Source organism: Hyperolius riggenbachi, chromosome 10 (assembly GCF_040937935.1).
Source record: "Hyperolius riggenbachi isolate aHypRig1 chromosome 10, aHypRig1.pri, whole genome shotgun sequence".
Lineage (NCBI taxonomy): Eukaryota > Metazoa > Chordata > Amphibia > Anura > Hyperoliidae > Hyperolius > Hyperolius riggenbachi.
Window position 1 is genome coordinate 221,082,086 of NC_090655.1, and position 14,795 is coordinate 221,096,880.

General features: G+C 45.9%; 1 protein-coding gene across 2 annotated transcripts; it reads right to left on the reverse strand.

The window, feature by feature from the left end:
• Nucleotides 1–2,104: 2,104 nt before the first annotated feature.
• On the reverse strand, nt 2,105–14,571 carry LOC137534550 (gastrula zinc finger protein XlCGF8.2DB-like). 2 transcript variants are annotated; one of them, XM_068256093.1, is made up of 7 exons: nt 14,463–14,571; nt 12,513–12,636; nt 12,080–12,159; nt 10,353–10,419; nt 8,672–8,769; nt 5,654–5,759; nt 2,105–3,113 (listed from the first exon to the last, which is right to left on the reverse strand). In XM_068256093.1, exons 2-7 carry the CDS (start codon nt 12,541–12,543, stop codon nt 2,542–2,544), a joined length of 954 nt encoding a protein of 317 aa, XP_068112194.1. In that variant the 5' UTR covers nt 12,544–12,636; nt 14,463–14,571; the 3' UTR covers nt 2,105–2,541. The 2 variants fall into 2 exon arrangements, with proteins under 2 accessions (XP_068112194.1, XP_068112193.1); XM_068256092.1 differs by having other exon boundaries at nt 10,353–10,422.
• Nucleotides 14,572–14,795: the final 224 nt, after the last annotated feature.

Genomic DNA, 14,795 nt, shown 5'->3' on the forward strand with positions numbered 1-14,795 from the left:
GTGCATACTGCGCTTCTCTCATTACTGGGGCCCTGGACTCAAAGGCAGGCAGCACTTGGGGAGGGTTTTGTTTAGCATGGGGCGCCACGGATTTTGCAGGGGGGGGGGGCGTGCAACCTAGCACACTTAATGCAGCGCATTGCGCTAGGAGTGCCTGATCCACCACGAGCCGGCGCAAGGGCAACAGCCGGCGCAAGGGCAACAGTCTACTGCCTGACTTCCACAGTGCCGGAAGTAATGCAAGTCAAGGTGACGCAGATCCCTGAGAATTCTAGTGATGTACTTCCTGTCCAGAAGGGAGTACGTCACTGGGCGAGGGGCGTGCGCTATGCATATAATCCTGTCAGTGCGCTCTGCTGCAGGGTCATAGGTTTGTGGTTTTGTGCTTTGCAGTGTGATGTGGTGGAGGAGGGGCATTGCACCACAAGCGTACACAGGAGTTGATAATGGTGTGATGAGGCAAGCGATTAGTCACTGACTGGACAGCAGGGATCAATATATTACATTGCACCAGATTATCTCAGATTGCAGCAGAAATGTGATCAAGAGTAGATGAAACTGCAGCTAGCTCAGCACTGAACTGCTACACACAATGCTATGTGGCCATCAATACCGCGTTCGCTCCAGGAAAATTTACAGCCGTTTCCCATCACTCTTTCAGCTGATTTGAAACTTTGAAAAATTGATCAGCGGTTTATCAACCCAACATGTTAGGGCCAATATATCTTTTGATATGTTCAGGTCAGTGACAAACGGTTTATACAGCAATCAATTATTTTGATTGATTTCCAGACAATTTGGTCACTTTGATCAAATCTGCTGGACATGTATTGCTCCGATATATCTGATTGATTCACTTGTGATCGATTTTGGGCAATTTATAGACCTGGTTAGACATGTTGAGAAATCTCCGCACAAGGATGGGGGGGGTTGGTGGCCCATAGTGTTGCACTGTATTGAGCATGGAGTAGTACAGTGCTTGCTTTCAGTTTCTCAAAACAAACTGCTCTCCCAGTACTGCCATGGTACCAAACATATGACAGAGTAACTACTATATGTTCTGCTATGTTCTACAGATCCTGATAACGAGGGAAGTTTCTAGCCAGTCTGTTGTCTCAAGCCAAGTCTTCCCGACAGGTGCAGCTAAATCCCCCCTACAGCAACCCCCCCCCCCCCCCCCCCGGTGACAGATTCTTCTACACTCACCTATAGAGCTCTGTGAACTCCCCTGAACACCCCCCCCCCCCCCTCTACAATCAGCACAAATAAGCATTACATCATGTTTGGTCAGAGCTACATTTGGGCCACAAAATAAACCTTTGTGCTGATTCAGTTTTGAAGAAAATAACACTTCTTTTTTCCCCAGACAATAATGTTGACCAGCCCCCGCACAACAGCCTACGGACATGAAAATGGTAAAGTTGGGTAGTGCTGTGTTTGTGCTCACTTGTGCTGCAAAATCATCATTCTATATTTTATAGTTTTTGAGATATTCAAGTTTTTTTTCAAAAGTTCACGTGAAAAGAAAGATGATTTTTGCAGTACAAATGAGCACAAACAGAGCAATATCCAACCGTACCATTTTCATGTACATAGGCTTTTGTATGGGGGCTGGGTGATGTTTTTGTCTGGGTCTGGGTGCCATCTTCTTCAAAACAAAAGCGGCGTAAATCTTAATTTTTGCAGCACAAATGGAAATGGGCACAAACGTAGCGCTAACCAAACATGTTGGAATTTTTATTTGTGCTAATTGAAGAGGGGGGCTGCCTCACAGAGCTCACCGATAGACCTCTACATATAGTGTGGTGGAGCGGAAGGTGGAGTCTGAGGCAATAAAGCTGCCCTGTGTATGAGGTAGCCTAGCCCCCTGTTTACCCTTCCTATGGCCAGAAACTGCCCTGCAATAGCCCCACCATGAAGTAAAATGATGTTGTTGTCCAGAATAGTAGAGCTAATGGAAGAGCAAGCAGAGCAGAGCGAAAGAACTGACTGGCATATGGTCACAATCCTCTTCCTCCACTCGCTTATCAGCAGCTCCATCTCCCCCAACAAGAACTGCAAAACTCCAGTGTCACAAACTCACTCTTTGGGCTGCCATGGTAGCTACTATACAACGGGAAGGTAGAGCTTTATTTAACAAAAACAAAAGTTTTAAATAACAAAAAAATGATCATACATTCCATAATGCTGCACTGACCCTAGAAAAGACTTACACTGGTATTCTGTGAGGAGCTGATGGGAAGAGAAGGCTACATCAGAACCCTGAATGAAGTCTGGAGACCAATACTTTCTTAATCCAGTTTCCCCTCAGCAGTTATCATTCCTGTGAGATCCTCCAACAACTGGTGTGCCAAACTCCTCTCCTAGTGTTGCCATGGAAACAACACTTAAAGGGATGGAAGGAACTTGATTTCATAAAAAAATGTAGGACTTCCTGTTTGTTCCTCCTTCAGCAGCATGGCTTCTAAACAGGCTCATACTTAACCAAAACTCTATCCCCGCACACTACAATATGCCAGGGTGGCCCCATCTATGTCCCCCTCAGCTAGAAAATGGCCTCTCTGCACTGTGGACCCTCTGATGAATGACCAGACTGGACCTCAGCATGAAGAAGTCCCCACAGTCCGGACATGTGTAGCGCCTCAATCCCTTGTGAGTCTTTCGGTGGTTAACCAGGTGTGACTGACGGATAAAACTGGCCCCACACTCAGGACAAGAGAAGGGCTCATTCTCTGCATGGAACTTATGGTGCATCACCAGGCTCTGCTTCTGGGCATACTGCTTGCCGCACTCCATACATTGGTATGGCTTCTCGCCAGTGTGAAGCCGCTGATGTCGCAAGTAGTTCGCTTTCTGGATGAACTGTTTGCCACACTCAGAGCAGGAATATGGCTTCTCACCTGAATGGATCCGTCGGTGAAGGACCAAGCTGGACTTGTGTTTGAACAATCCTCCACACTCAGCACATGAAAATGGCTTATCGTCAGTTACAGTGCGGTGGTTGATGGTGAAGATTTTCTGGCCCTGTTCAAAGGCATCACCTGGTTTGTGAACAGTCATGTGGTCTTTTGGTCGGCTCTCATACATTGCCCTGTAGGTCTTCTCAAAGTTAGCTACAAGCAGAAATTCAAAAACAGATAGTCAAACACAGATTTCCAGAACAAAACAGTCCTGATAGCACCTGGAAAATGGATATTATGGTGTGTAGGCAGGTGCCTACAGGCGCCTGATGATGGCAAGGTGGCTCACTCCCTTCAGTGCCCCCCCTCCCTCCTTCCCTGTGTAGGGCCCTAATGAGAGTGTAAATGAGAGGTTACTCACCCTGCTCTCTGCATTCCACTGACGAGATCTCCTTTCAGTTGGGGGAACCTCTAGCTACTTAATACTAAGGTTTCTCTAGCTACTTAAAGGGACCCTGAGCAGTGAAGATAAACAAAATCGGTACTTACCTGGGGCTTTCTCCAGCCCACCGTAGGTCGGGAGGTCCGCCGAGATCCTCCAGGCTCGTCTCCCAGTCCCTCTGCACAATCCATCACAGGCAACACTCGGGCCGAGTGTCGGGCTGACACTTCCTTATTGGTGACGCTCGTCGTCGTCATCACGGCGGCCGGCGTGACAGTACTGCACATGCAAGGTTTTCTATCTCTAAACCAGGAGGATGCCGGGGGACCTCCCGACCTACGGTGGGCTGGAGAAAGCCCCAGGTAAGTACCGATTGTTTATTTTTACTGCTCAGGGTCCCTTTAATACTGAGGTGGTTCCTCTAGCTACCTAATACTTCAGGGCACCTCTAGCTTCTAAGGCTACTTACACACCAAGACATTGCGTTTTAGGGGACGTTATGGTCGCATAACGTGCCCCTAACGCAACGTACGGTGGTGTTGAAGTTGGACGTCAGATTGAGCTGCGTTATGCAGCTCTCAAAGCAGCCGCTCCAGGTTAGTGATAGGAAGTCCGGATCTTTTTAAGGATTCAGATCATTTGAATCGGATCATTGAAAAGATCCGGATCTTTGAACCGAATCATTTGAATCATTTTACTAGGGAAGCAGACTGGGTGAAATGACTAGCAGGACAGGACTTTCCCTGCACTGTACATTCTGTATGTTCCTGTTTCTTCCAGACAGACATCCACTGTGAACCGAATCTTTCATTGTGATGATCCGGATGATTCGACTCACAAAAAAAGATCCGGATCAAATGAACGATTCGTTCATGATCCGGACAACACTACAGTCCCATGCAGTGAATATTAATTAGCCATGTGGCTGGCTACGGAGGAGGAGGGCAGGCCTCCGCCTCCAACATTACTGAGCATGTGCAAACAGTCTAACGTGGCTTACCCCAGTATAACGTACACCATGCAGCACTTTGTTTAAACGTACTGCGTTACTATGTAACACAACATGTGCACTGTGAACAGCACAATTGATTTTACAGTGCTGTGAGTTAGGCTGCGTTACTGGCTGCTGTAACGTGGGACTTTAACGTCCCACTGTGAAACCAGCCTTAATGGACAACTGTAACAGGAGGACTATGGAGGCTGTCATAATTATTTCCTTTTAAACAATACTTGTTGCCTGGCTGCCCTACTGATCCTCTGCCTCTAATCCTTTTAGCCATAGACCCCGAACAAGCATGCAGCATATCAGGAGTTTCTGACATTATTGTCAGATCTGAAAAGATTAGCTGCATGCTTGTTTCTGGTGTGGTTCAGACACTACTGCAGCCAAATAGACCAGCAGGACTGCCAGGCAACTGCTATTGTTTAAAAGGAAATAAATATGGCAGCCTCCATATACCTTAATATTGAGGGTATGTCTGGCTACATAATATTCGGGGGCACCTCTAGCTACTTAATACTGAGGATACGTCTGGCTACCTAATGCTAATGGACACCTGTAGCTATCTATGACGGGCAAGGGAAGTCAGGGAGAAGCGACAGCTGGGCCAGCCAGCACACTTGTAATGCGGTTTGGCGGTTCATGGAGGGTGAAGTCTAGGGTGCCAGGACATCTGTGCCTATAGGCTGCTGTGATGTAAATCAGGGTCTGAGTGACTGGATCATGTTACCCCATATATGGAGAGATTTATATAACATTTATCCTCCCTGGCGGTACGCAGTTTCAGAGGCTGCGTCCGTGGAAGGATTTTTTTTAAATAAAATGTGTTTTTTATGTGTTAGCTAGCACTTTGCTAGCTAACTATGCCCCCCAAGCCCTGCCGCACCTAACTAAACCCCCCGATCGCCGCCGGCAATATTTACCCCTCCGCGATCCCGCGAGAGCTGCAGCTTCACCATTCAGCTTCATTCGTCGCTATGGCGATGATCGGACATGACGTCATGCACAGTCCCGATCCTCCCCATAGCGAAGCCTGGAGCTGATTGGGAGGCTGCGCCATCTCGGGATCCCTGGGGGGTACGTATTACAGTGGCGATCGGGGGAGATCGGTGGAGAGCAGCGTAACTTGGGGGACATAGTTAGCTAGCCAAGTGCTAGCTTGAGCATATACCGCACATTTTATTTTAAAAAATCCCCCCCGGGCCATGTGATCCTCTGCAGCGGCTCAGGGTTACCGCCAGGCAGGTTAAGCTAAACTCAGATGGCTATACAGTCTGATTGCAGCCTGTGTTGCTAATTAGACTTTTTCACCTAGGGTGGCGTCTGCTTCTGCCTCCTCTTCTTTGATGGTCATGTCACCCTCCTGGTCATCAAGCTCTGATTTCACTACGACATGCAGATCTTCTGGTTGGCTGTCCTGATGGACAAACACCACATTACTCAGTCAGAACATGAAACATGAAGGCAGTACTCCACTAAGTGACATCAGGCTGGACACTAAGGAAGAATCTCATTGATAATATATACCTTTTAAAACAATGTTGACCTTCTCATCTTGTTGCGCTAATTAGCTGCACAGAAGCCCTTCTACTCATTTTCTACACTAATACTGACTTAGCACAAAGCAAACTAGGCATGATCCTATATTGCCAATTTGCTGAAAGGCGGCTGTCACTGGTTTCTGAACCTGCGCTCACCATGCTAAAGCTGAAATTATGTCACTGTCCATTAGTATTAAGAGCTGGACGGGGGTGGAGGGGAAAGATGGGCAGATCCATCCAGCTCTACGCAGTCCCCTGCCGTGACCTCTGTAGTGAACACAGGTTTACAGCCACTTGGCATTTAGCGTGTAACTGCCGATCCGCTCATGTGAGCATGGATTCAGGATGGTGGGTGTAGGCACCCTAGTCAGGGATAGGGGGGGGGGGGGGGGGGGAGGTGACAGCTGGCCTGGAGTGACTGAATTTGCAGCATTTAGGGCAACAGAATTTCTGTGGATACATGCTTTGAGATGTAAATCCAGCTTTGGCAGTAAGCCTATCACTCTCTGTTAAGCCAGGTACCCATGTCACATTTTTCTCTTGACAATTTTCCCGCCGAGCGATAAACGATCGTTTCCAGGATATCGCAACGTGGGTACTGGGGCACGACCACTTAACGTTGCATCGCAATAAGTACCGTCACAGCAGATCGGATCGCTAAGATCCCCGTCTGACTCCCGCGCAAAGTAACGCGATCGCTTGAAGTCTCGTTCACTCCCGGTGCGTAGCGTCACTTGATATCGTGCGCACCTGCCGATAGGAAGAGGCGTTGCTGACGACCGTCATTAACCTTCCTGGCAGTTTAATTTTTCTGCCAAACAGGCAGAAATCCTTTTTTTTTTAAAAAAAATTTGTGTTTCATGTAAAGCTACCAGAGTGGTAGCTACATGAAACACCACTAGAGGGTGCATGTGTCCCTCTAGTGCGATGTCGCCGGCATCAATAGCAAACAGGGGAACGCGTATATATTGCGCTCCCCTGTTTGGCTTCTCCTGTCGCCATGGCAATGATCGGAATGACGTCATGGACATCAGCCGACGTCCTGACGTCAGACGCCTCCGATCCAGCCCATAGCGCTGCCTCATTAGTTCGGGCAGCGCAGGGCTCTGGCGGGGGGGGGCCTCTTCCGCTGCTGCGTGCGGGCGATCGCCGCAGAGCGTCGGCGATCAAGCTGTACGCGCGGCTAGCAAAGTGCTAGCTGCGCGTACAGCACTTTAAATGGCCCAAATCGCCCCACCAGGGGCTGAGATATCTTCCTGCGCGGCATAGCCAGAGCTCAGCTCGGGCTTACCGCCAGGAAGGTTAAGGGGACGTCGCAGAAGTTGTTGGGCGGTGAGTACGCAGCTTTAAGGTAGCCATATATCTCTCGACTTGGCAGCCGATCATTTGATAAAAATGACCATTGATCATTTTTATCAAATCGGATAGAGAATGCCCGATTGACAATTCAACCAATTTCGGAACAAAATTGGTTGCACGTATCGTTCGGAAATGCTGGAAAATCTCGGGCTGACACACTCGATTGGGTGCATGGCGGTAACAGTTTGCGATAATCAGGAACGATGAATGCGCTTCTCTGCATAGGGCCCCAGGGAGAGCAGCAATAGCTGGGGGACACCTCATTCCTCTAAGCCCTCCCAAACAGATACCTCTGCATCCCCCAATCAACCAGCAAAGAACCACCCTGTCCAATAGGTAATGTCAGATGATTTTAGCTAGAAATCAATGAAAATTACGATTGGCCAGCATGTTGGAGCACCAATCTTTGGCAGATTTGATCACAGTGATTGAATCTGTCCAGGAGTGTGTGAGGCCCGTTTCACACTAGGGACCTTGCATACCTGCCACATTGCGATGCACAGGAAGCTTCGCATTAGACGCGAAAGCAACAGTGCGTTACCTGCTGACATTGGCGGTGGCGTGCGATGATGTAAGTCCATGGCGACGTACATATTTAAAAAAAAAAAAAAAAATGTACGTTCATGTTGTGTGGAAGCGTATTTTTTCAATACACTTCTGTGCAATTCGTTTCTCGGCCACAGGAAGTGAATGCTAGAGAGCCTCACTTGTAGCTTGGCTGGCAGCCAGAAGTGAGATTACCGCGCATTGCTGCGCTAATCTCCAAACCCTATTTTTTACGTTAAGGTGCAATGTGATCCTCTGATCACACCACACCTATAACGCTGGTTTCTAATGTGACTGGGCACCTTAAAGAGAAACTGTGACCAAGAATTGAACTTCATCCCAATCAGTAGCCGATACCCCTTTTTCCAGGAGAAATCTTTTCCTTTTCACAAATGGATCATCAGGGGGCTCTGTATGGCTGATATTGTGGTGAAACCCCTCCCACAGTGTGATGACATCACACTGTGGGAGCCGTGTTGCATTGTGGGAAATAACAGCTGTTTCCAACTGCCAAAAAAGCAAGCAGCATCTCCTTCCTCTGACATCACCTGCCAGCAGTAAAAATGTTACCATATGATAAATGTCAGAATGTAAATCAGGGAGAGGAAAGATTTTACCATGGACAAACCCTGACTTAAACATTTATACATAATTATTGTAAAAAATAAGCACTTTTGTTCATTACGTTGTTTTCACTGGAGTTCCTCTTTAAGATGGCTTGACTACATGTGTCCTGTTGTAATGAGGGCACTCCGCAACTACCAGTACAAAAATTGATCTGGGGTTTATAGCAGGTGCTCACAGCCACCACAAGAGGGCATGCTTTCCAAGTGTTTTGTTGATGAGTAGTGCAATAGGATAGAGCACTCCAAATTCTGTCTACCTCATCATCCTCAAGGTCTTCCTCATCCTCCTGATCCTTCTGATTGGAGGGACGAGGCTCCAGATGTTTCCGTGCCCTCACGCTATTATTTGACTCATCTGGAAGAAACAGTAGAATGCAATGCAGTGTTAATTATTGGTGATGGTCTTTGAGGACTCATCAGCTACAAATGTCCCTTCAGTGATCTCCACAGACACTGACATTACAGTATTTACTCCTAGTAATAAAACGTCTATAACACACTAAGGGTACTTTCACACTAGGACGTTGCGTTTGATGCGACGTTAAGGTCGCACAACGCAACGCATATACACTTCCACAGTGCGATGTTAAAGTCGCACGTTAGAACATGTATTTACTATGGAACGAAAACGGCACATGCAGAACATTTTAAAAAAGAAAAAAAACATTACTGAGCATGTGCAACACAAATAACGCAGCAGATTTATTGCTAAATGCACAGCATGCAGCACTTTCTAATAACACTACACGTTCCACACTAACGCAATGTGTGCACTGTGAATGTTGCACAGACTTTGCATTGCTGTGCGTTGCTCTGCGTGAAAATAGTTTATAACGTGTGATTTTGACGTCGCACTGTGAAAGAGGCCTAATTCTAGTCATGTACATTATCTCACAAAAGTGAGTACACCTTTCACATTTCTGTACATATTTTATTATATATCGTTTCATGGGACAACATTGAAGAGATGACATTGTCATACAACGTAAAGTAGTCAGTGTACAGTTTGTATAACAGTATACATTTGCTGTCTTATCAAAATAACTCAACACAGCCATTATTTGTCTAGACCGCTCGCAACAAAAGTGAGTACACCCCTAAGTGAAGAATGTCACAATTGTGCCCCAAGTGCCAATATTCGTGTGCCCACCATTATTTTCCAGCACTTCCTCTTGGGCATGGACCTTACTAGAGCTTCTCCAGCTGTCACTGGAATCCTCTTCCACTCCTCATCGATGACATCACAGCGCTGGTGGATGTTAGAGACCTTGTATTCCTCCACCTACTGGTTTAGGATGCTCCACAGATGCTCAGTAAGGTTTAGGTCTGGAGACATGCTTGTCTAGTCCAGCAACTTTACGCTCAGTTTTTTAGGAAGGCAGCGGTTGTCTTGGAGGTGTGTTTGGGGTCATTATTGTGTTGGAATACTGCCCTGCTACCCAGTTTCCAAAGGAAAGGGCCCATGCTATGCTTCAGTATGTCACAGTACAGGTTGGCATTCAAGGTTTTCTCAAACTGTGACTCCTCAGTGCTGGCAGCACTCATACAGCTCCAAACCAAGACACTCCGACCACCATGCATGACTGTCGGCAAGACACACTTCAGCTTTGTACTTCTCTAAGTTTATCATGGTCTCATCAGACCACTGGACACGGTACCAGAAATCCATGTCCTGAAGTCTGCTTATCTTCAGGCTTTCTTGTGCATCATCTTTAGAAGAGGCTTCCTTCTGGGATGCCAGCCATACAGACCAATTTGATGCAGCTTGTATTGTATGATCTGAGCACTGACAGGCTACTTTGGGTGTCTTAACAATTCCGTCTTCTACACAGTTATATGAAACTATCTTCCTACAATTCTCTAAGCTGTGATAGAGATTATCCAGCATCGAGGTAAGTGTCTGATCAAAGCTGAATGCCACCAATGCAGCACACTTACCCGACCTGGTGTCTATAGGGATTTCCTCCTCTTCTTCTTTAAGGTTTGGCTCAGCCGTCATGGTTTCCTGCTAAGAACAAAAGTCACAATGTTTGTGTACTTACACCTACCTGTATGGGTACGTGAGACGCAGGGAAGAGTTGGGTCTCATTTACCTGGGGAATCTTCAGCTCAGTTATGCACTACGACGCATGCGATGTCCCAACCAAGCGCCTCCTTGATCACACTGCTGTGGTCAGGAGCGCCCTGCGCTTGTAGTTGGTGTAGAGTAGCAACTGCGCAAGTACAAAACGCTCCTAGCCATGGGAGCATGAACAAGGGAGCACGTGTCCAGGACAGCGCATGCACAGTAAAGGACTTTTAAAAAGCTGACAGCAGCACAACAACCCCAAGGGACACAGCGGGAGCTGAAAGACTAAGGGAGCTGGAAGAAGCACAAGGTAAGTAAAAGAAAACGTTTCCCCATCTCAAGTTTGCTTTTACAGTGGATAGGAACACACTAGGCAGAAACGCTAGTGTCGTGGAAAATGCACATATTAACTAAAAAAGTTGAGTCTAAACAAACAATGCTACACCATAATAAGTGCCTCAGCAGAAAAAAACAACACAATATATAACTAAAGAAAAAGATCATCTGCCTGAGAAATAAATATAAGTTTGAACCAATCAGGTCTTTCATGTAGAAATCTTTATTCAATACACCTCAACACACAAGAATATATAAAATCAATTAAAATAAGAACACAGATATTGGGGATCCTGGTACAACTCACAATATCGCAAAGAAACCAAACAGGTATCAATAATTATGTGTTCTTATTTTAATTGATTTTAAATATTCTTGTGTTGAGGTGTATTGAATAAAGATTTATACATGGAAGACCTGATTGGTTCAAACGTATATTTATTTCTCAGGCAGATGATCTTTTTCTTTAGTTATATATTGTGGAAAATGCACATAACGCAAATCAATAAAAAGAAGCATATAATTCATACAGGTCTGGTACAAAGCTTAGCGCCAAGCTTTGTACCAGATACAAACTCTAGGTGAAAGTGGTCGAGAATAGAGGGACATATAGGTCTATTTTCAAAATCAGCTGGTGCAACACCATAAAAACGACACATGCACGTCTATAGTAAAGATATAAAAAAAATAGTTACTTTATTAATCAAAAATTACAGAAAAGCTTTGTACCAGACCTGTATGAGTTATATGCTCCTTTTTATTGCCTGATGAAGTGGGATACACCTGCGAAACGCATTGCATTAGCACTTTCTGGGATATGTAAATAAATTGTTGTTTGATGAATACACACAACAGTGTTTTGTGTCTGCTTGGAGGAGATAAGTCCACCCCTGCCTCCTCTCAACATTTTGAAGTGAATTTTATCCTTCTGGTGCCTCTGTCTGCGTATACAGTTCCTGAGTCCACCCTTGGTGGAGGGGTGTTGCCCCTTACTTCCTATCTACAGAAAGCGACTTCTTAATCCTAAGTGGGGACAGGTCTAATCTCCCCACCTGCTGATATAGTGGTTACCTGGATGGTAACCCGTGTTTGTGAGTATATCCAGATACTTGTACCCTTTAATATGAGTGCTTACTACACTCTATTGGGCTCTCTGTGTCTCCATTTTTGTGTTTTCTCAGCTGAAGGCTCTGCCTACCAGACTCTGCCGCTACTGCCATAGTAATAACAATTTGGGATATTCTGGACCTTTAAAACATACCTGTAAATCACTTTCTTCTACTTTGCATTTTGGGAAGTAAAGAGGACCTGTACACCTCTCTGGTGGGTTTCTCAATTCACCTGTAGGAAACACATATTGTGACTAATTACATTATTCTAATGTGCTTATACCAGAGGATGCATGAATATAGGTTTATTCAGTTACCAACCCCCAAAGAGCTCAGTTTAAGTAAAGACCCACCCCTGAGGAGGTACAATATGAAGAACTCTATTTCATACAATTGGGAACACATTCGACCCTCCCAATTCAGGTGCAGTGATTGTTTGTCTATCATAGGATGTGAGTATCTAGGTAAGCCCTTCCCTATTGCTCTGCCCTTTATACTAAAATAAAAAAAAAAGTTTGCCTTCTTAAAACAGAATGTATTTGCGATTATTCAGATTGGAGTGAAATGCGTAGGTCTCTCTCTTACCCGGTGATGTGGGGGGCGGCTGATGCTCCATCACGATGTCCTTGTAGAGATCCTTGTGTCCTTCTACATACTGTCACTCCTCCGCGGAGAAATAGACGGTGGCATCCTCACATTTTATAGAAACCTGACACACACAATGATAGAGTAACCACTCCAATCCATGACCAGCTTGACCTCAATAACAAAGAGCATCGCATAAAAATATACCGGAACTCTGTGTGCCTTTTAAATAAATGGTATTACAATAGAGTCTTAGTTGTCCTGAAACCAGATATGTGTTGTTACTGTCGCTTGAGAGTCCATGCAGCCAGGGCCTCATTGTAACCCTTCTTTATCTCACAGTGCCCTCTTTCCTGCTATGCAAAGCAGCACATAGCAGGAAAAATCCTACCAGCACTATGGCCACCGTCCTCTTCTCTTCTTACACCTGCCGGCTGTGCTGCTGCATCCTCCGTACAGCTCACGGTGCGTATCACGTGACCCTATACTTGTCAGGTGACACGCATGAGGAGCCAATGGTACAAAGGATGTTAGACGTAATGTAACAAGGTTACACAACATAGGATAAAGTTATACAAAGAAAACAGTACAAGATATACGATAATCTATTTGGGGCTGGTTAGGAAGGTCCAGTAATTAAAGTAAACCTGAGATGGCGAGGGAGGACAAAAATATACATACCTTGGGCTCCCTCCAGAACCCCCCCCCCCCCCCCCCCAGGCTTATCGCTCTCTCGCCATCCTACTCAGCCACCTGGATCGTCTGCTATTGGCCTTGAAAGTCCTCCAGTCTGAGGCGCTATGCGCATGCACGCACCCCCATTGCCAGGAACAGCCTGCGCGCAGAGTGCTGTCGGCGACTGGAACGCAACGGGGAAGCACGCACGGCCAGGCTGTGCCAACTAGCCTCAACTGGAGGACATTACAGGGCCATCTGCGGACGATGCAGGCGGCTGAGGACGGCGAGGGAGCAATCAGCCTGTAGGGGGCTGGAGGGAGCCCAGATACATATATTTTCCCCCCCTCACCATCTCAGGTACCCTTTAAGGATACCCGAAGTGACATGATGAGATAGACATGTGTATGTACAGTACCTAGCACACAAATAAGTATGCTGTTCCTTTTTTTCTTTCTCTGCCTGAAAAAGTAAAATATCAGGTATGCAAGTGGCTGACTCAGTCCTGACTCAGATAGGAAGTGACTACAGTGTGGTCCTCACTGATAAGAAATTCCAACTATAAAACACTTTCCTAGGAGAAAATGGCCACTGTACAGAAAATCACAGCACTATGTAAATAAAATAATAACAATAATAATTATATAGGATAACTAGTAACTAGAGATGTCAATGATGCAAATCTTCCAGGATCATACAGGGTTATGCAAACACATGCAGCTTGAAAATGAACCAATCAAAGCCTGCAAAGCTGGAAGTGGAATGGTTTCTTTTTTTCAGCTGCAAAAAGTTGCCTATAGATTTTGCATAATCCTGTATGAACAATTCGCATCTCATTGACCAATCCCTACCAATAACATCTGTAGCGCACTATTAAACATAATGGTGCAATATAAATAATATAATTCTGTAGATTTATACTCCCCTCTGCTCTGTATGGCGTGGCAGAAGATGATGGCATGGCTCTATATAAACAGGATAATATCAGTGCTCAAGTCTAGAAGACAACTATAATATATATGTGATGATGGTGATAATATGATTATTGATCATAAAGGACGTCAGGTCACTACAAGCACAGAAACAAGGAGAAATCAGAAACAACATTTTAATAATCATTGTGGAGGGGACAGAGGTCCCTCCTCTCAGTCACACAGGAGGTTCCAGACAATAACAGCGCCCTCCCCTTTGTATTAATAATTCTAATTAATTAATCATGTAGTGATGTGAGAGGGGTGATCAGTGACCTTTACAAACAGTGACAGGGCCTCTTACCGCTCTGTGTACAGCCTCTGATGACGTCACGCTTAGCGCATCACATCACAGAACGCTGACATCACTCTGGACGCTTCCGATCCCAGGATGAAAGCACCTCCGTCATGACGTCACGGACAGGCTAAAGTCCCACAAGCAGCGCTTGCGCGGCAGGAGCCTGAGCTAGCTGACCGTGCGCATGCGCCGGCCTCCTTAGCTTGGGCAATGGGCGTAGCGTTATAGGTGATACTGTCTGTGAGTGTCTACTGTGTATTATTGGAAAGGAGCCTGTTTGTAATCGGATTAGCAGTGATCAATTGATCACTGTTATGACTAATTACATGTGTGTGATCC

Bases quoted from the DNA above. Each gene is read 5' to 3' on its own strand.
- LOC137534550 (XM_068256092.1), bottom strand. From the start codon at position 12,543: ATGGAGCATCAGCCGCCCCCCACATCACCGG. The intron at 8,770-10,352 runs GTAAGTGTGCTG...TGTTTCTTCCAG, and splicing joins CCCTATAGACACCAGGTCGG to ATGAGTCAAATAATAGCGTG. The intron at 5,760-8,671 runs GTAGACAGAATT...TTTGTCCATCAG, and splicing joins AAGACCTTGAGGATGATGAG to GACAGCCAACCAGAAGATCT.